Source organism: Alternaria hordeiaustralica (genome assembly GCF_023758085.1).
Source record: "Alternaria hordeiaustralica strain BMP 2776 chromosome Unknown scaffold_6, whole genome shotgun sequence".
In the NCBI taxonomy this organism is placed as follows: domain Eukaryota; kingdom Fungi; phylum Ascomycota; class Dothideomycetes; order Pleosporales; family Pleosporaceae; genus Alternaria; species Alternaria hordeiaustralica.
Genome location: NW_026056778.1, coordinates 680,659 through 701,774, shown reverse-complemented (window position 1 = coordinate 701,774; position 21,116 = coordinate 680,659). Strand labels below are relative to the sequence as shown.

Here is a 21,116-nt window from a genome sequence, read left to right as displayed (position 1 = left end):
GAGCTGTTGAGCTAATGCTGACCGGCAGCCGGACTGGAAGAACCTGTCGTTTGGAAAGAAGAGAATGGGGTAAAGAAAGGAAGGTACGAAACGAAACACAACTTCCTCGAAAGAAACAGAACAGAAGGCTCGGCCTGATGGTAGTCCACGGTTCTCAAGGAGGGTGCGAAAAGAGTGCTTTTAAAGAAGGAACGTCTATGCGACCAACGATGTAGAGACAGTGAAACTCGAGAAGGATGAAACCTGAGCCTGCAATCCGAACCGATGCCGACGCATGATGAATGATCTGGGAGCGCTAACTCGACACTCAAGGCCAAGCTGAGATCCACGCGGCAGCAGACAAAACGCTACGCGTGCTGCATTGTCGATGATCCATGGGGAACATCAAGCCTAGCTCCTGTCAGGTTTTCAGGCACAGAAATCTAGAAGCCCGTCTAGTTGGCTACTAATCGTGCGAAACGGGGACTATGGGTCTAGATACGGCGATGTGATTGGCCCAACAGCATCTCGAGCCTCCTCGGAGAGGTATCGATAAGGCAATGGGGGTCGTTACGCGTCCAGCTTGACGCTGTTGAAGAAATGTGGAGAGAGCTAGCATCAGGCAGGGCTCCGACTGCAGGTACGTTTCAGTACCGTGGTACCGACAAACGTCAGAGTCGCACGAGAGGCTCTCGAACGGTAGTGCTAGCTTGCGCCTGGTGATGCTAGAAAGTTGTTTCTGTCAGCCACCTCATTTCAACTGACCATTGTGGCTGCTCTGGTGTTCTGGAGAGGTACGCCTCTTCTCGCCGAGTCGCTTGAAGTTGACGACGCGCGGTCATGCCGTCAACGAGCATGAACGGGTGAGCTGACGAAGCCCGGGGGACGGTGTTTCGCAATGCCAAGACCAGACAAGCTAAATGGGCGTCGCCTCATGGATGAAACAAAGGGCCCGCCAACCCGCAACTCGAGAAGCCGGAGGTCTTCCCATGTCTCTCGTACATCCGGGATGTCAGACAAGCAGTCGCGGCGAAGCTTAACTGTCATGTTGCGGGATCGGATTTGCAGTTTCTCCAGGACCAACCAACCTGATGCGCGTCTTCCCAAACATGCTCCATCATTACAAACATGCTTCATCGCGGTTTCGCGCCACTTATCTCGGCAAGCAAACAGACTGGGCATCCGCCGATGCGAGGTTCATGTTTCGAACATCAAGGCTTTGAAGCTGTTGGTGAGGCCGGTGCGGCATTTTCCCTGATTTCGCAAGCCGTCGCGTTCAAGGGCGAATGGCCGGCGCCAGGCGGCGTGGATGATCGAGCTTCTCCACTTCATTCTTTGGTACAGCGGCGTAGGGGAGATTGCGCAAAGCATGATTGAGCGCTGTGGAGAATAGTCCGCACGCTGCGCAGGTGGCGTTGAGAAAAGCAAGTTCATCGTTCTAGACAAGCGAGAGGGTGTCGTCACGAGAGGGAACCGCAAGTGCACGGGCGCGGAAGAAAGACATTTTCAAGGGTCTTGACACTGACAGGCGAGGAAGGTTGCATGAAATCAATGCATATATTCGAATATTGAATGAAGGCGCTTTTGTTCTATCATAAGGTGACATTCCGTCTACGTCGTCAACGCGCCGACCGATGCCTTTTCATCATCATGAGCACGACATCAACGCCCACCCGCACACCCAACTTCACCGTTGCCAGCTCTCAGATCTTTCGCTCTGCGAGAATTGTGCAACGTCCACACTACATCCAAGCGATGGGTGTGTAACTTGGTGCTGCACCTTCGAGTGCGGTGGCGTCCAACCCCTTGGGCATGAACTTCGTACTCCGAACATCGGCCGCCTGCATAGGGCGATGCGTGGCGTCTGGATGGCGTTGGTATGGCTCAAATGTTGATCATTAAACGTGTTCATCCAAGCAGTTCCACATCTAGACCGATGGCCCTCATGAAGAGGTTTACGTTGGCTGTACGTGCGCTTGCCATCTCAGCGGGCAAAGCCTTGCTAACAGAGACCGTCTCCATGACGCGGTCCTTGACGCCGAGCACCAACCTCTGTTGCTGCTCGGGACTGGCGCCCACACCCATTGCAGCCAGGAACTGCCAGATGTACATGTCGTCGGTATCGTTGATAGTTCCTGGGAACAAATAAGGAAGCACAGGCTCGATGACGTCAAACAGACGATTGTAAAGTGTCGTCCATTGCTGCCAGTCGGTAACCATCTCGGGAGCTGACTGCTTAAGAAGCTCGGCGCGAGAGATGAGGAACGTAAGGAGAGTGAGACCGATCCTGCTTCGAGCCACAGTATGGAGGTTGGTACGGTCCAGCACAAGACCGAGAAGGCCGATGACAATGTTCAACGGCGCCTCTGAGATGTGCGCATGGAGAGGCGACATGACAGTGCTAGAGAAAAGGTCAACCTCTTCTCGGATCGCTGCACTCAAAGGCTCCTCGGGCGTAGCGATAGCACGGCCGACCACGGAAAGGGCATCTAGGTGGACAACGATCATAGTGACGACGGTGATGCGTTCCTGCTCGTTAATGTGGCGGAAAAGTCGTGGAAGTACCTTCTTTCCCTTGGCGTGTGAAAGGATGGAGATGAACGGATGCGGTGTGCTAGAGTTTGTTAGCAAGAAATAGGTTTTGGGAATATTACAACATACGCAGGGTTGATGGGCTCCATGATCTTTGTGTTCAACCACAGTTGCTGGTGGAGTGCTTCGATCTTCGAACGCCATTCCATATGTGCCTGAATGGCTTCAGGAGGGCTGCTCTCTTGGATCGGCGGTGGCATTGCCCGCTCGTGGTCTTCCATTTGCATGAGTGTCTTGTACACTGCCTCGATGTTGCGAAGAGCCTCCTTCCGGTCAGCGATGGAGGACCGGTGGTTCTTAGGCAGCTTATCGTTCGTCTCTGGCCGCTTCAGGTTGAGCAGCGGTCGAGGGGTCTTGGAGTTGCTGAACGCAATCTTTCCAAGACTACCTTCCACAACAAGCTGCCTCGCCTTTGGTCTTGCTTTGGCCGCCTCAACTGCGCGCTGGATCTGTTGCTCCATGCGCTGCATGTGGTTGTCTCCGCCTCGGCCTTGTCTGCGGTTGCCAAACCTGTTGTTGGTCTGGAATAGGTATGTTTGGGCAAATTGGCTTGCTGGCTGCTGGGGGTTTTGGCGTGGAGCACCCCGGATCTGGGTGAAGACCTGGTAGTAGAAGTCTTCTGCAATGGCTGCCTCAGGCCCTCTCTCCTCCAAGTTGCCCGTCGCAGTCATCAGTTGCTGCAACTGGATTCGGGTGATGAAGTTCTTGTCCTGCGGCGTCATCAGGCCGTTGTCCTTTGCTAGGAGAGCAATCTTGTGGTTTCGCTTGGCCCGCTTAGCATCTTCTTCGAGGAAGGCGGCACGCTCGGCCTCAGATAGCTGAAGAAGCTGCTCGGGGTGGGTGATGACCATTCCTGGGAACGACGGACCGCGATTGTGTCCTGCTGGAACACCACGAGGGCCCTGGGGAGCATTTTGAACGATAGGCTGGCCTTGTCCTGACAGACGGTTTGGGTTTTGCAAGATCTGCCGAGGCTGGGTGGGTGTGCCCTGGGCCTGAGCCTGGGGTGTTGCTTGGCGCTGCTGCTGAGCGCCGGGCTCGTTGGATTGGGGCCTTTGTCGCTGTAGGATGGTGGGCTGTTGGGGGGGCTGGGATCGGACGGGTTGGTCGGGGAGCTCAGCGCGGACCTGCTGCTGTTGCTGTCTAGGCGGCATTTGTTGAGCGGGCTGCTGCTGTTGAGGCCTTTGCAGAATCTGGGGCGCGAACTGTCCTGGCATGCCGGGGTACTGGGGCTGTCCATGGGGAAACTGTTGCTGCTGCTGGGCGAATTGCTGTTGCTGCGCAAAGCCGGGGAAGCCCGGGGGCGGGGCCTGTTGTACTGGAGGGGTGCCTATTGACTGAGCGCGCATCATGGCCTCGACCTCTTCCATGCTCATGGCCTTTCTGGTGGGCGCGGGCTGTTGCGAAGCGGCGGGGGGCTGCGGCGAAGGCTGCCTCTGCGCAGCGGGCTGCTTGGGCTTGAGACCCCAGATATCGGCGCGCGCCTCTAGCTGAGGGATGTATTCTGGGTCCTTGTAGCTCTCGTAGCCAGTGCGGTTTGGCTTCGACGCCTGGGGGACGGGTGGTCTCTGCTGGTACTGTTGGGTTTGCTGTTGCTGGTATTGCTGCTGATGGTGCTGCTGCTGTTGCTGCTGCTGCTGCTGGGGGTACTTCTGACGGGCCTGGTACAGCATCTGCTCCTCCTGCAGCGTGTTTGATACCGCAGAGGTCTGGCCGGCGAAGTCGAAGTGTTTTCCGACTGACTGCTGCGTGGCAGGGCCGCCGCCGAAGGTGTCGTCGTTGAGGTCATCGGCATCGTCGTCGAGCTGGTCGCCTAGGCCGTCGTATGTCTCCTCGAAGTCGATGCTGTGGATGGGGTAAGTGGGAGCTGTGGGCTACGTGAGACGCGACCTACACATCGTCATCGGCTGCCCCTCCACCCAGTGCGGCGAAGGCGTCGTGCTGGCCAAACCCGGGCGCATTGGAGGCGTGGCCGCGGTCTCTTGGGCCGCTGGGGTCAAAGCCAAAGAAAGACATGGTGGGCGGAACCCGGCGGTGGGGTTGGTGTGGTGGTGTTTATGCGGCGGTCGAAGTGATATTTAACACGCGAAAGTGGTGACGTTGGGCTACTAAGTAAAGGCAGATTGGCAGGGCGGCAGTCGCATGGGCGCACCCACAAATAAATGGCGGCAGATGGGCAGATAACTCGCGACAGGCGAATGACGCCGCAGGGTACAGTAACGGCGACGGAGTGGGTGGGTGAGGTTGTGCCTGTGGTACTGCGAACCCAGGTTGGCTCCATCGCGGCTTGCTCCCAATTGGCGGCCAGGCCCGGCCTTACCCAAAGAATCCGACTCCCTGCGAAGTGGCTACATTACTACGGCGCCCGTCGACGACTCCTATCCACCTCGTGTCCTCCATCCCTCACGTTGCCTGCCACCTCAACCTCGACTACTGGCTGATGCGCATTCCCCGCGTCTCGCATCCGCTCGTTTTTCTGTAGTCCTATACTCCGGGGAACCAACGCGCCGACAGCGTCCGTCCGGCACCACCCCTAGGGCTACCCGTAGACGTCTCACACCTCGTCCGCGCCTCCTCCGTACCCCACACGTCGTCCGCAGCAGAGGCAATTGAGCAGCGAAAGTGGAGGGCTCCGACGTCACCGAAAAGAAGCAGCCCAAAGAGCAGCTGCCTCAGGGCCATTCCGCCATGGCCGGCAACCAGCGGTATATCCGCTACCTTGTCTTTGCCGTAGTGGTACGAGCCGGCATCATGTGACGATTGCGGAAGCAGCGACTGACCATACCCAGGCCCTCGTCCTCCTCTACTTCATCGGCTCCTCGTCGTCTGTGCCTTCCGCGAGCTGGCCAGTCTACCAAGACAACAAGTCGCCCGCGACTCCTCCCCAGGGCAACGCTCCCGTCGCCAACGATGAAGTCCAGCAAGTCACGCCTGGCACCACGCCCCACGAGCAGGAGGGCCTCCCCCCCGCGACTGCCCCCGGCGACCGCATGAACGCGACCTTCGTCACCCTCGCCCGCAACTCCGATGTCTGGGAAATCGCCAAGTCCATCCGCCAAGTCGAAGACCGCTTCAACCGCAAGTTCCACTACGATTGGGTTTTCCTCAACGACGACGAGTTCGACGACCAATTCAAGAAGGTTACATCAGCTCTTGTGTCCGGCAAGACCAAGTACGGCAAGATTCCCAAAGAGCACTGGTCCTTCCCCGAATGGATTGACCAGGACAAGGCCGCCAAGGTCCGCGAGACCATGAAGGAGAAGAAGATCATCTACGGCGACTCCGTCAGCTACCGACACATGTGCCGCTACGAGTCTGGCTTCTTCTTCCGCCACCCCTTGATGCTCGACTACGAGTGGTACTGGCGCGTCGAGCCCAGCGTCGAGCTCTACTGCGACATCAACTACGACACCTTCAAGTTCATGGCCGACAACAAGAAGAAGTACAGCTTCACCCTCAGTCTTTACGAATACGTCGAGACCATTCCTACCCTCTGGGACGCCACCAAGAACTTCACCAAGCACTACCCCCAGCACATTGTCAAGGACAACGGCATGAAGTTCCTTAGTGACGACGGCGGTGAGACCTACAACCACTGTCACTTCTGGTCCAACTTCGAGATCGGCAACCTCAACTGGCTCCGCTCCGACGCCTACATCGACTTCTTCACCTCGCTCGACCATGCTGGTGGTTTCTTCTATGAACGATGGGGCGATGCTCCCGTGCACTCCATTGCTGCTGGTCTGCTACTACAAAAGGACGAGATCCACTTCTTCAACGACATTGCCTACTACCACGTCCCATTCACACATTGCCCAACGGGCGAGCAATACCGCCTCGACCACAAGTGCTCTTGCAATCCCAAGGACAACTTTGACTGGAACGGATACAGCTGTAAGTTGCCAGTACACTAACCAATATTCATATACTAACACGTCACAGGCACATCTCGTTTCTACGAAATGCAAGGCATGGAGAAGCCAGCAGGGTACGAAAAGGAGCAATAAGCGCTCAATCTCACGTCTGTCCTTCGTCCTACTTCGATCCGAACAATCTTCAATTTATCCACTTTCTTGACACACCGGTTCTGACTTATTGTCAAGCGCACCACTCTCGACTGCAGCCAAGGTTTGGCGTGTTGTGAAAATTGTCTTTTTCGTCTTCTTCGTCTTGATCTTACTGGCCACGTGCATCATCAGACGGCGGCGGCCTACTGGGCGGTTCACCCAGGTAAACCAGGGAAAATTTTCGTTGCCCAAGTGGCCCTCGTAGGGATAATCCGAACCAATATCGGTGCGTATGGTTGGATTGGCGTTGGTAGCGGTTCAAATTGTTGGCTGTTTGTCTTGGCACGGCATGCCAATGTGGGCGAGGGAATGGCGGTCATACATGTATTGTCTTGTTGAATTGATGTATGCGTGTAGTTGATGACTGTAGACTAATGACCGCATTCATATGCAGACATTGAAGACATCACTATCACATCTCAACCAGCGATACAAGGTGTCCACATCTGCAGAACTAATTTACCAAAACCTGATCCCATGGGAACGGACATTTGAGCTTTTCGCGTGTGATTTTTTAAATCACGGTGTTCACCGACATGGTTTGGTTTGTTCTGATTTTCAGACAGACCTTCTCCTCACACATGTAGTCGATACGGTATCATTTTAGGGTTGGGGCTGACAACCAGCTCTGTGTGTGATACTGAAGAGAAGAAGAGGACGCAAGACAGACTCTTATACGTCTTGATAGCTCAGCTTGGTTTTGGTCGTTAACCCAAAACAACCTCGGGAAAAACCCATGAGCTTGTTCAAATGACGCACAGAGCCGCGTGTGTGGGGTGAAAGGAATTGATGAAGTTTCACACATGAGAACGCAGAGGTGATCATTTCGATAAGGCTTTTGAACACAGCAGGCGGAACGTAAGTGTATTGTTCTGAGATTTTCTCGCACTCGCTCTCTTCCATATATTTTTCGTCCTCAGGTTTCGGGAACCCCGCCCACACACAACGGGCATTGCTTTAGATTTCGGAAATACTGAACATAAACACTGCCGAAGAAGAGAAGTGAATGATCACAAGTCTGATTTATATAGCCGTCGCGGCTACTTGATATAGTATGTGGATGATTTACGAGAAGGGATGATGTTTTCCAAAACCCGAACGCGATGTCATGAAGCCGGAAATCCGCCTCGGTTTTTTCACCAACATGAAACTTTGTTTCTATGGTTTTGACTACCACTGCTTGGCCGGAGGAAGACATTTTGATGGTCTCCATGTTTTGGTGAATGTCATCTGCGGATCAGAACACGATGTAAGAAACTGCTCTGGTTTCACACATAGGTTTTTGGGTTGGACTTTGTGCTCAGCTCGCTCTCCAGTCATAAGAACAATCTGCAGCAAGTTTTGAAGAATACAAAAGGAAGGAAAAGAAGAAGAGAAGGTGTGAGAATCTGGTTTATATGCACACTAGCGCTACCAACACATGCTCGCTAAAGAACGCTCATATCAATAAAGCCCAAAATCATTCGCCCGACATGCCATGAGTTAACAAACCGTTCAGTCGTTGTAGTTCACAACACCACTCCCATCCTTGTTTGCCTTGCGAATTCCATACTTCTCACTCAACTCGTCTTCCTGCGACCAGCTGTTTGGGTCAAGGTACGGCCGCTCGGCACGAACAGTTACCCGGACAGCGTGACGACGATGAGGTGCAAAACCATATGTAGCGGAGTGATTCTGCCCATTGTCAGATTTGCATCGTTTTAAAAAAGAAGCTCAACATACCGTAACCCTGTTATCCCAAATCGCAACATCCCCCTCGTTCCACTGAAACCTAGCATGAACCTCGGGACTCGTCGCCACAATCTCAGTCAAGAAACTGATGATATGATCCGACTCCGTCTTGGGCACACCAACAATCTTGGTTACAAAGCCAGGGTTGAAGAAAATGCTCTTCCAGCCCGTGACAGGATTCGTCCGGACGAGTGGGTGTTCGGTGGTGACGGGTTCGCGACGTACTGTTCTGCCGAGGTCGCGTGAGCCTTGGGCTTGCAGCTCAGCGGAGTGGAGAGCAGTGAGCGATTCGAGGTACTTTTGCATGTGGGGTGAGAGCATGTCGTAGGCTGCGTATTGGGAGGACCAGAGGGTATCGCCGCCGCCGCCACGGGGTGGGCCGGTGAGGACTTTGAGGGATGTGTAGGAGGGAGGTTGAAGTTCGTATGTTACCTGTTTCGGGTCAGTAAAACTTGTATCTTTTTTGATGGGGTCTCGAAGTCTTACATCAGAGTGCCAGAGGAAGGATGGTGTGAATAAAGCCCTTAGGTCTGGGCTATCCTCGCCGGTATAGATGACATGAACGTCTTCCAAGCCCTCACGCTTCGGCACACCAGTTGTGGCATGCTTGTGCAGCTCACCGAAGTATTTTCCCAGCTCCCTTTGCTCATCGATGCTGAAGTTTTTCTGATTCCGGAAGAACACAACCCCACGCGTGGCGATCAGTCGAGCCAGGTCGTTCTTCTGAGCATCTGTGAGGTTTGCTAGATCGACGCCGTGTATCTCAGTACCGATCTTTGGATTGTATTCGAAGACATCTGTGGCGGTTGCGAGGAGGTTCTTGAAGTTGGGATCGCCTAGTTGGCCTTTGTCGGCGTAGGGTATCTCAGTGTAGGCTGGCCATGTGATGTTGGGGAAGTGTGGTCGTAGGTCTTCGTACTTGTACGGTTCGGCATGCTTCTTGACAGTGGTACGGCCAGGCACGTAGCTGTGGGCGTTGCTAGACTTTGGTGTTGGGAGAGATCTTGATGTAGCGGTGGATTGGTAGTGGGGTTCGACGAGTCCTGGCGCCATCGTTGTCGCTGGGATATGTAGGATATTCGTGTGATTACAAGTACTGTGCAGCCCACAGCAGTAGGTTATTGTCACTCAAATGAGACTTGCCTCTGGAAGGTAAGACAAGAAGTATGGCAGGGGAATATGGCTGCCAGTGGATGCTGGTGGATGATGTATCTTCAAATGACGAAGGAAAAGTATGTTAACGTAAGGTTTCTAAAGATTGGTAGATAATTGATGAATACTTAGAGAGAAGAAACATGCTCTTATATGTACTACGTTAGTACAGTATACGTGTGATTCATGTCATCGTGAGTTACTGCCATATCGAGCCAATTGCGCCATCGCACACAATATAACAGCCGATCGAGCTTGACGCTGAGCCGCATGCCACTAGCATCGAGCTGCAGCCGCATACGGTCAGAGCATGCAAGGCACAAGATACTGTGCAAGTCCAACACTGCGAAGTTGATGTATACGAAGGAAGTTGGGTGTGAAAACCGTTGTCTTTTGGGATCCCACCTTCCAAGTCATGTTTGCCATAATTCGTAAAGTCAAGAGCTTTCTCTCACTGTACTTGCAGTACCAGATCACAGTTGGTATGTTGGAGTTGGAGTGAGATCGGCGCTAGTGAGATGATGCAATTTGACGCGATCCTGTGCTTCGAATTCAACATCGTGGTGCTCGGACCACCTTATAACGCCGACGGCCCTTTCCAGGATATTGACCACCCCTCACTCTTGCTGAAAGTCGGTGTATTAAGAAGCAGACTTGCAGATGCTCTCGAATCTTCCATCAAATCGCAGTGGGAGACGTAACAAAGGCCTCGGTCACATGGAAGTTGCGGCTATGCGATGATGCTATCGTAACACCATCAAGTGACGTTTCCACCTCTTACTTGTTGCACTGTCCGTTTTTATAGTCCCCATACCAGAGCACAATATCTCAAGCATGTACCTCCACTCGAACCCTGTGATGTATGATGCCAGTATTCCGTGCGGGCCGCACCTTGTAAAACCCACTGATAGCTGGGCACTTCCTGAAAACCCCCCTCCAGACATCAGCAGCACATGATTGTGGTGTGCGTTGGTTGTTGAGATGAGGTTTTACTGAATTCCATGGTTGCGACACACTGAAGCCAAGGCTTACGTTCGACTTATGATGAGATCCAGTCAAACATTTGTCGATACACCAGCAAGATGTCGTTCTCAATCGGTCGACTTGGGTCCGATAAATGGGATGGGTACACCATTCACGTTCATCCATTGAATCGAACTTCCGCCAGATTTTTGTCCAGCTTCCACTCGTGTCCTTGCAGCAGTGTCCGGAGCGTATGTATGCGCCTTTGTGCCCTCACTCATTGTGCCCGCTCGTCCCATTTCCGCCTGCTTGGCTATGCGCGCTCGTTCGATTATTGGGTTCCAGTAAGAGATGAATCGATAACCTCCGTAATTGAAGAGGAGCAGGATGAACGAAGTCTTCAAGGGTTGCTGCAACATTCTCTCGTGCGTCCTCTGGATAAACTGGTGTATGCGTGCAAACACCATCGTGACAGTGATCGTGAGTATTACGAGGTACGCTGAGACAGCTGAAGGATTAAGCGATGCGGGCGAGGAATTGGATGTCGGTGGTCGAAAGATCTATGGATGTAGGACATCGTTGAATCTTGGAACGGAGCCAGCGCGGGGACTGGAGCCTAGCGCGAAATCGCCGCCGAGCCGCATCAACTTTCTTGACGATGCAACACACCTTCAGCCATTCACACCACTCTTTCGCAGCCACACCGGGAGGAAGAAGAACAGTCGCGTAGCATTATCGCGTGACATCTTCAAACCTAATAACACCCAGAATCCTCCCTGCGACCGCGGCATCCCCATATCCTACACCCCGACTATCCAAACGAACGCGCGCCGCGCGCGAGGTCACCTCATACAAGAAAAAAAGACGGAACATCTGGAAGCCTACGTTGATGTTGGGCCATTCACTTTGCATCTTTACAAGTTGATGTAGTCTGCAGACCATATCCTACACTCCAACATTCCAAGGAAAAGCGCGCCACGGGCCAAATCGCAGCCATGGACGATCTCGCGAACCTCGAGTTCTTATCGCTCGTCTCGAAGGTCACCTCCGAAATCCAGAACCACGTCGGTGTTTCGGATAAGACGCTCGCCGAGTTCGTTATCGATCAGCACGCGAACTGCAAAGGCGTCACAGACTTCAAAAACCAGCTGGAGGCCATGGGCGCAGAATTTCCCCAGAGCCTGGTGGAGAGCATTGACCGTCTCATCTTGACGCTTCATCCCAAGTACAAGAACAAGGGAGCAAAGGAATCTGGCGCAAACGGGCAAAACGGCACCGATGCGACAGACCGCAAAACGCGCGTTTTCAAGGGCCTGGCGATACCGGACAAGGACGTGGAATACGAGGTGGCAGACGACGAGCCCGAGAAGGAAGCAACACAGATCGACGCATTAGACGATACGTTTGCGATGCTGGAGGGACTGGCAGGGAAGGGGTCAAGCAGCAAGCCCAAGGAGAGGTCGCGGAAAAGAAGCATGAGCCCATACGACAGCGACGACGACATGAGCAGGAGTAAGCGACACAGACAGAGAGACCGGTCGTACTCTCGCTCGCGATCGAGGAGCCCGCGACGAGGCAGACCGCAGAACGACGAGCTGGTCTTCGAGGACGAATTTGGCCGCACGCGGACCGTAAAGCCAAACAACAAGCAACGAAGCCGCAAGAAGTACCGCGACGAAGATCTAGACGAATTCCGACGACCGCCTACCCCTGAGCTTGACGACGAGCCCGTGTTATACAAGGTGTACGATGGCAAGGTCACAGGTGTCAAGGATTTCGGATGCTTCGTCCATCTACAAGGCGTCAAGGGCAAGGTCGATGGGCTGGTACACGTCACACAAATGATGGAAGGCCGGGTGAACCACCCTTCCGACCTCGTATCGAGATGGCAAGAGGTCAAGGTCAAGGTCATCAAGAACGAGAACAACAGGATTTCGCTGTCGATGAAAGAGGTGGATCAGCGGACCGGTCAAGATCTTGATCCTGGCAAACGCATAGCCTCGTTCGGCACAGGTGCAAACTCCCAGGGACTCGGAGGAATACCAGGGCTTGACAGCTCCGTCCCAGTCGTGGAGGACGGTTTCAACAGTCGCAAGAACGGAATGCGGAAGCGCATGACCTCACCAGAACGTTGGGAGATAAAGCAACTCATTGCTTCTGGTGTTATACCAAAATCTGACTACCCCGACATTGACGAGGATTTCAACGCGCACATCAACGGCGAAGGTGGTTTTGAAGAAGAGGAGGATGTTGATATCGAAGTCCGTGAGGAAGAGCCACCCTTCTTGGCGGGTCAGACGAAGCAATCACTGGAGCTGTCACCGATTCGAGTTGTCAAAGCGCCTGATGGCTCGCTCAATCGCGCTGCTATGGCTGGTGATACATTAGCGAAGGAGCGTCGTGACCTCAAACAGCAGGAAGCCCAAGAAAAGGCTGCCAAGGAGGCAGCGAATGTTGACTTGAGTAGCCAGTGGAACGATCCTATGGCCCAACAACGACAATTCGCCAGCGATCTTCGCAACACCCGCACGAACGAACCCAGCCAAGCGTTACCGGAGTGGAAAAAGATCTCCACGAACAGTAGGGAAACCTCTTTTGGCAAACGTACAAACATGAGCATCAAGGAGCAACGAGAGTCGTTGCCTGTCTTCAAGTTCAGGAACCAACTTCTGGAAGCTATCGCCAAGCACCAGATCCTGATTGTGGTCGGTGACACTGGATCCGGAAAGACCACGCAGATGACCCAGTATTTGGCCGAGGCTGGCTACGGTAACGAGCTGGTCATCGGTTGTACCCAGCCTAGGCGTGTAGCAGCCATGAGTGTTGCCAAGCGTGTCGCTGAGGAGGTTGGCTGCGCTCTCGGTAACGAGGTTGGTTACACGATTCGTTTCGAGGATAAGACTTCGCCAGATACCCGTATCAAGTATATGACGGACGGTATTTTGCAGCGTGAGATCCTGTTGGACCCCATGCTGTCAAAGTACAGCTGCATCATGCTTGACGAGGCCCACGAACGTACAATCGCTACTGACGTCTTGTTTGGACTGCTGAAGAAGACACTCAAACGACGCCCGGATATGAAGCTTATAGTGACGAGTGCCACTTTGGATGCCGACAAGTTCTCGGAGTACTTCTACAAGTGTCCCATCTTCTCAATTCCAGGTAAGTTTTGGCTCCACGAAATGCATGTGAGACAAATACTGACTTCTCTGCAGGTCGAACTTTCCCGGTCGAGGTCATGTACAGTAAGGAGCCAGAGTCCGACTACCTTGACGCGGCGCTGGTCACGGTCATGCAGATCCACTTGACGGAGCCAGCAGGTGACATTCTGCTGTTCCTGACAGGTAAAGAGGAGATTGACTCCTCGTGCGAGATTATATCAGAGCGCATGAAAGCTTTGGGTCCAAACGTACCAGAATTGATGATTCTGCCTATTTACGGTGCCTTGCCGTCGGAAGTGGCCTCTCGTATCTTCGAGCCTGCCCCCAACGGCACGCGCAAAGTCGTCATTGCTACCAATATCGCTGAGACCAGTCTGACTATAGACGGCATCTACTATGTCGTGGACCCTGGTTTTGTCAAACAGAGTTCCTATGATGGAAAACTAGGAATGGACCGTCTGCAGATTACCCCGATTTCGCAAGCCCAGGCTCGCCAAAGAAGTGGACGAGCAGGTAGAACAGGACCAGGAAAGTGTTTCCGTCTGTATACCGAGGCCGCATTCCAGAACGAAATGTTGCCGACTACGATTCCGGAGATCCAGCGCCAAAACTTGTCAAACACGATTTTGATGCTCAAGGCTATGGGCATCAACGATCTGTTACACTTCGACTTCATGGATCCACCGCCTACAAACACCATGTTGACAGCCCTGGAGGAGCTGTATCAGTTGGGCGCACTGGACGACGAAGGCCTGCTAACGCGTCTCGGTCGACAGATGGCTGACTTCCCGATGGATCCATCCCTGTCAAAGTCACTCATCAAGTCCGTTGAGCTTCAATGCTCAGATGAGATCTTGACCATTGTTGCAATGATTAGCGCTACTCAGAGCGTCTTTCATCGTCCACGCGACAAGCAACAACAAGCCGACCAGAAGAAGCAGAAGTTCAACGACCCTTCTGGCGATCATATCACCCTTCTCAATGTGTACAATGGTTGGAAACAGGGTGGATTCAGTACGCCGTGGTGTCAAGAGAACTTCGTTATACCCAAGAACATGCAGCGTGTACGCGACGTGCGAAACCAGTTACTGCAGATCATGGCGCGACACAAGCATCAAGTCGTTTCATGCGGTCGCAACACGATCAAGGTTCGGCAAGCGCTATGCTCGGGCTTCTTCCGCAACTCGGCGCGCAAGGATCCTGCCGAGGGTTACAAGACGCTCGTTGAAGGCACACCGGTCTACCTGCATCCGTCCTCCTCACTGTTTGGCAAGCCTGCTGAACACGTTATATACCACTCACTCGTGGAGACGACGAAAGAATACATGCATTTCTGCAGTGCTATCGAGCCGAAGTGGCTTGTTGAAGCAGCGCCAACCTTCTTCAAGGTCGCGCCAACAGACAGGTTGAGTAAGCGAAAGAAGGCTGAGAGGATTCAGCCTCTGCACAACAAGTTTGCAGGTGAAGACGACTGGAGATTGAGTGCGCAGAGGAGGGCTGGAAGAGGTGGTGGCGGAACATGGGGTTGATCTTGAGTGTCCTAGGGTGAGAGTGTGTGTAAGATACCTTTGGACGTTAGTTAGCATCTATTGAGTTAAGATTTACTGCCTCTTCTTTGTGTGGCCGTGTTCAGTGTGAAGCTCCTTGCTGTTCTTCGCGTGATGCTTGGATGGAGTGCACAGACCCACACTTACTTCCCCATTCGGACAGCGCGACCGCGTTTTCGCGTGTTTACAGTCCCCGCGAGACTCCTGCACCCCACATCAGATACCCATACACACACCATGTCGTCCCTACTAGATCTCGCACTCAATTCGGATGCCGCGCCCACTCCCTCGAGCGCGTACGGCAACGATGCACGGACACCGCAGATGCGATCTTCGTCTGCGAGACCCCGCGGACCCCCCTCTGAAAGCGCCGGCGCCAACAGCGATGTCGAAGGAGACCCTGATGACGAGATTATCGGAGCACGAGTACCAGGCAGGCGCACAAACGCCCCGCGAACAGACATCCCCAAGGTGGTGGACGTGACGGGAGAGACGCTCTCGTTGCGGTTCCAGGAGTTCCTCGAAAAGTGAGCTCCATGGCAGCAGTCTTCATGCTGTCGAATATGCTGACGTGAAGATAGCTACACAGAAGATCCATCGTCCTCAGCTCTTCCCACATCGAGCGCCGTGCCCACCACAGACAAGTACTACATCGCCCAAATACGGGGCATGCGACTGTACGGACTCTCTACCCTCTACGTCGACTACACACACCTCCTCAGGCACGAAGATGGTATTCTTGCCGCGGCAATCGCGAGCGAATACTACCGCTTCCTGCCATATATGGTCCGGTCGCTCCACAACCTTATCGCAAAGTACGAGCCCAAGTACTTCCGCCAGCACAAGCAGCCCGCCTCAACTGCCTCTGCTGCAGGCACATCAAACTCCGGCAATGCTACCAGTCAGAATGAGAGTCTCAACGAGAAGACCTCGAACCAGCAGACAGACAAGCTGTTCACTCTCGCTTTCTACAACCTTCCTCTCGTTTCACGTATTCGCCAGCTACGCACCACGTCCATCGGCAGCTTGCTTTCCATCTCTGGCACGGCAACACGAACATCTGAGGTCCGGCCAGAGCTTTCAATGGCCACCTTCGTATGCGAAATCTGCAACACCGTCGTACCGAACATCGAACAGACCTTCAAGTACACCGAACCCACACAATGTCCCAACATAACCTGCATGAACAGGGAGGGCTGGCGTCTCGACATTCGCCAATCGACATTTGTAGATTGGCAGAAAGTGCGCATTCAGGAGAACAGTTCAGAGATACCCACTGGCAGTATGCCCCGAACCATGGACGTCATCCTAAGAGGAGAGATGGTGGATCGAGCGAAGGCTGGTGAGAAGTGTATCTTCACCGGTACAGTGATCGTCATCCCAGATGTCAGCCAGTTCCGCGTACCAGGTGTGCGTCCACAAGCCCAAAGAGATACAGCGAACACGACGCGAGGCAACGATGTCGGTGGATCAGGTGTCAGCGGTCTCAAAGCACTCGGTGTTCGCGACCTGACGTACCGCATGTCCTTTTTGGCGTGTATGGTCTCACCAGATCACTCTACTCCAGGACAGACCTCCAACCACCATTTGACAGGTCAGGCAAGCAACATTCTCGCGTCCCTTGGTCAGGGTCAGATTGAGTCGAATGCGACAAGCGGTGAGGAAGCCCAAGAGGAGTATCTTGGTACTCTGACTGCTGCGGAGATCCAGGATCTCAAGGACATGGTGCACAAGCCTAACATCTTCATGCGATTGGTCGACTCGATAGCGCCCATGGTCTACGGCCACCAAGTCATCAAAAAGGGACTCCTCCTTCAATTGATGGGTGGTGTGTCGAAGGAGACACCTGAGGGAATGGCGCTGCGTGGAGACATCAACATCTGTATCGTCGGTGATCCTTCGACATCGAAGTCACAATTCTTGAAGTACATCTGCAGCTTCCTTCCTCGCGCCGTTTACACCTCTGGTAAGGCATCTTCGGCTGCTGGTCTTACAGCTGCTGTTGTCAAGGATGAGGAGACTGGAGAGTTCACAATCGAGGCCGGTGCGCTCATGCTTGCTGATAACGGTATCTGCGCTATCGATGAGTTCGACAAGATGGACATCGCCGATCAAGTCGCTATTCACGAAGCTATGGAACAGCAGACCATTTCCATTGCAAAGGCCGGTATCCAGGCCACGCTCAACGCCAGAACCTCTATTCTTGCAGCGGCCAATCCCGTCGGTGGACGCTACAACCGCAAGACAACGCTACGCGCCAACGTCAACATGTCTGCTCCTATCATGTCACGTTTCGATCTGTTTTTCGTCGTGTTGGACGAGTGCGACGAGGCTGTCGACCGCCATCTTGCCGAGCACATCGTTGGTATCCACCAGCACAGAGACGAAGCTGTGGACCCAGAGTTCAACACTGAGCAGTTGCAGCGCTACATCCGGTTTGCAAGGACATTCAGACCTGAGTTTACTGATGAGGCAAGAGAAACGCTCGTCGAGAAATACAAGGAGCTGCGAGCAGACGATGCGCAAGGTGGTATTGGTCGCAACAGCTACCGTATCACTGTTCGTCAACTTGAGAGTATGATCCGTCTCTCAGAGGCTATCGCCAAGGCCAATTGCGTCAGCGACATTACCCCCGAGTTCGTCAAGGAGGCCTACAATCTTCTCCGTCAATCCATCATCTCAGTTGAAAAGGATGACGTGGAAGTTGAGGACGACGATGATGAAGCGTTGCTCGCCGCGGCAGCGGCAGCAGAACAAGAGGCTGATGCGCCAATGGACGACCAGGAAGATGCCTCTCGAGATCGAACAGCGACTCCAGCCGTTGCGCCGCGTGAGAAGACCAAGATCACACACGACAAGTACGTCGCTATGCGGAACATGTTTGTCAAGCGTGTCAACGAGGACCAAGAAGAGACGCAAGACGGTGTCGAAGAGGAAGAGTTGCTGATATGGTACCTCGAGCAGAAGGAGAACGAAATGGAGACGCAAGAGGACTTGGAGAGGGAGAGGGCACTTGCCAAGAAGGTGCTGAAGAAGGTCGTCAAGGTACGTCGAAACCAAATGAAGCTTTTGGTGATCTATGTGCTAACAAAAACCGCAGGAACAATACCTCATGTTGATCCGGGGTGAAGGACTCGCTGATGAACAAGGTCAGGCTGAGGGCAACGACAAGGTAGTGTACGTGTTGCATCCAAACTGCCCGATTGAGGACATTGCTTAGGCGTTAATGGGGACGTGATGAGTTTGATGCAGATGAGCACGCGAATGCATCGATTGCGCTTCGGCCTTGTTTTGAGCGTTCGCATAGCCATGTAGTTGTCATGAGAGATGGATTTTGGATACCGTAGTGGCGCATGTTTGATAATGTTATACCCGAATCTGACACTTCAAACACATGATTCATTCTGTTGAGTTGTTTTGATTGAAGGAAAATGATCGGGAACGCCATCATGTGTGGTGTGTTGCTCCTCTTGCAGTCTCATGATCAAGGTGCTGTATGTACTTTGGATAAACCCTCGAGTTATCCGGACGTGTGAAGAGGTAGGAAGAGAAGAAGAAGAACACTCTTTTAGACAGCTACTACTTTGGAGACCGCAAAGGTGGACATGGATCAAAATGAACTGGCTTTTGGCGCCGTTTCTGGAGTCGATAAGGTACAAACGCATTAGAGCAAAACAAGCTGTTTTTGGATGTCCGTTCTCTTCCACCACATGACAGCTTCAATCGCATCTTTTGGTCTTTTTGACGTTTTGATATTGCAAGTGATAGAGAAGTGAGATAGAGCACAACAAGAGGTATGTTTTATATATACTCCTCCATATATGCTAGGGCTAGCCTGGCGAGGTGGGAACTGCCATCGCAGTTGCGTCGTTAGCTTTTGAACACTTAACAAAAAAGGTCTCTGGTTCGAAAATTTTCGTGAGTTCCATCTTGGAAACAGCGTCTCGACACATGGTACCGTGGTCGCAACGTTTTTGGTGAAAAGCTATCCTCCCACATCCCGCATTTCCTAGTTCCTTTCTGAACAATTGAGCAATGAAAGATGCAAGGAGAGAGAAAGAGAAAAGCGCGGCGGGCACAAGGTTATATACCGCACTCATGCTCGGAGACATCGCTGGGAGTACGGCAGGGCTTGGCTGTTTTTCTTTTATCATGTTGTCGATGTTGGTATGTTTTGGACCTTTTTTTTTCCAAAGTTTAATAATGATGGGGATCTTGGGGTAGTCTGAGCTGTTGGTCAAACGATCAATGTTCAAGAACACTCTACCGATAGATATGGGCTATTTGGTAGGATTTCGGATCTCGTATCGTAATGTTCAAGAAATCGAAGTTTGCGTTTCTACCCTGTCTGGTTCAACTATTACGTCCAGCATATCTATGTAAAATATAACGCTGCAGCATTCATCTCTAAGATGCTAATGCCGGTGTCACTTCCTAGAAAGCACATGCCCTTCCACCCTCACTCCTCTAGCTCAAGCCTTCTTGTTCTTCAGCGCGTCGACGAACTCCTTTGGTGGTTGCTGCTCGTAACCTTCTGGGTTGTTCTCTGTCCACTTCCACAGGTCTGCGCAAGCATCCTCCAGTGTGAACTCAGTCTTCCAGTCTAGCTCCTTGTTCGCGAGTGTTGGGTTCGCTGTCAGGTCAAGCACGTCACCCTGTCTCCGTGGGGCAACCTCATATGGCAGGTCGCGTCCGACAACAGTGCTGAAGGCCTTGATCATCTCGAAGACGGTAGAGCCCTTGCCAGTACCCAAGTTCCATGCCTTGACACCGGGTTGTTGTTCGCGCAGGTAGTTGAGCGCCTGGAGATGACCCCGCGCTAGGTCGAGGACGTGGATGTAGTCGCGGATCGCTGTGCCATCCTTGCTCTTGTAGTCGTCACCGAAGACGAGCAATTTGTCGCGCTTGCCGATCGCAACTTGCGCCAACAAGGGAAGTAGGTTGTATGGTACACCCAGAGGGTTCTCGCCCATGATACCGCTGGGATGCGCACCAGCGGGGTTGAAGTACCTCAGTAGCGCAGCGTTCCACTTCTTGATCTCCTTCTCGTCCTTGCCAGCCTTCTTCGCATTGTTGCGCTCGGCCTCGATGGTATCTGTGATGGCACCCTCGATGGTGGACTTTGTGCGGCCGTATACGTTGGTCGGGCCGATGGGGCAGTGTTCGGGGATCGGGATCATGTTGGGGACGCGCGTCGCGTCGCCATAGACGGTCGCGGAGGAAGAGAACACGATGTTTGTGACATTGTGCTTCACCATGGAGGAGAGGAGCGCAATAGAGCCGCCGACGTTGACGCGGTAGTATGTCAGAGGAATCTCGCCAGACTCTCCAACGGCCTGGAAGGTGTTAGCTTGGGGTTGCGAGACAGTAGGTGGTAAATGGACGCACCTTCAGCGCAGCAAAGTGGATGACATTGTCGATGTCTGGGTTCTCCTCGAACACCTTGTCGAGCGCAGCCTCATCTGTGACATCGCATTGGTAGAAGGCAGGTCGCTTGCCGCAGATGAGCTCGATGCGGTTGACGACTTCTGGGGAGGAGTTGTAGAGGTTGTCGACGATGACGACTTTGTAGTCGGCTTCGAGGAGTGCAAGGGCTGTGAAAGAGCCAATGTAGCCGGTACCACTGAGCCATTGTCAGTACCAATGGCCTATGATGCTGTCTTGAAGCTGCGTGGAGGGGTGGAGGGGTAGCTTACCCGGTGACGAGAACGGATCCTACAACCATTGTGAGAACTTGAGGTATGGGAAGTAGAGAATGTGTCTGAGGGGTATGTCGCTCTTATGCGATTCGAGGTCTGCGTTTGATTGCGAGGTTGCAGATATATAAAAACGCGGCAGCACGAGATGCTGGGTTCATGGGCTGTGCCACTAGTCGAGAGAGAAGAGCCGCGTGCGGATAGATTTCCTCATTCGGCAAGGATGGT

At 53.2% G+C, this 21,116-nt stretch overlaps 6 protein-coding genes across 6 annotated transcripts; 3 read left to right on the top strand and 3 right to left on the bottom strand.

Moving 5' to 3' along the window:
* Window positions 1–1,887: 1,887 nt before the first annotated feature.
* Window positions 1,888–4,587, bottom strand: J4E84_004127 (uncharacterized protein; the record flags this gene model as incomplete). Its single annotated transcript, XM_049386735.1, has 3 exons — window positions 1,888–2,593; window positions 2,641–4,416; window positions 4,466–4,587. The coding sequence occupies 3 exons, from the start codon at window positions 4,585–4,587 to the stop codon at window positions 1,888–1,890; spliced, it is 2,604 nt and encodes an 867-aa protein (XP_049245505.1).
* Window positions 4,588–5,259: 672 nt separating this feature from the next.
* Window positions 5,260–6,578, top strand: J4E84_004126 (uncharacterized protein; the record flags this gene model as incomplete). The annotated part of the gene is made up of 3 exons (XM_049386734.1): window positions 5,260–5,307; window positions 5,361–6,465; window positions 6,514–6,578. 3 exons carry the CDS (start codon window positions 5,260–5,262, stop codon window positions 6,576–6,578), a joined length of 1,218 nt encoding a protein of 405 aa, XP_049245504.1.
* A 1,554-nt stretch (window positions 6,579–8,132) lies between these two features.
* Window positions 8,133–9,422, bottom strand: J4E84_004125 (uncharacterized protein; the record flags this gene model as incomplete). The annotated part of the gene is made up of 3 exons (XM_049386733.1): window positions 8,133–8,312; window positions 8,361–8,801; window positions 8,856–9,422. 3 exons carry the CDS (start codon window positions 9,420–9,422, stop codon window positions 8,133–8,135), a joined length of 1,188 nt encoding a protein of 395 aa, XP_049245503.1.
* A 2,057-nt stretch (window positions 9,423–11,479) lies between these two features.
* J4E84_004124 (uncharacterized protein) lies at window positions 11,480–15,174 on the top strand (the record flags this gene model as incomplete). Its single annotated transcript, XM_049386732.1, has 2 exons — window positions 11,480–13,646; window positions 13,700–15,174. 2 exons carry the CDS (start codon window positions 11,480–11,482, stop codon window positions 15,172–15,174), a joined length of 3,642 nt encoding a protein of 1,213 aa, XP_049245502.1.
* Window positions 15,175–15,429: 255 nt separating this feature from the next.
* On the top strand, window positions 15,430–18,412 carry J4E84_004123 (uncharacterized protein; the record flags this gene model as incomplete). Its single annotated transcript, XM_049386731.1, has 3 exons — window positions 15,430–15,719; window positions 15,774–18,237; window positions 18,293–18,412. The coding sequence occupies 3 exons, from the start codon at window positions 15,430–15,432 to the stop codon at window positions 18,410–18,412; spliced, it is 2,874 nt and encodes a 957-aa protein (XP_049245501.1).
* Window positions 18,413–19,664: 1,252 nt separating this feature from the next.
* Window positions 19,665–20,917, bottom strand: J4E84_004122 (uncharacterized protein; the record flags this gene model as incomplete). Its single annotated transcript, XM_049386730.1, has 3 exons — window positions 19,665–20,528; window positions 20,581–20,815; window positions 20,889–20,917. 3 exons carry the CDS (start codon window positions 20,915–20,917, stop codon window positions 19,665–19,667), a joined length of 1,128 nt encoding a protein of 375 aa, XP_049245500.1.
* Between the last annotated feature and the right edge of the window lie 199 nt (window positions 20,918–21,116).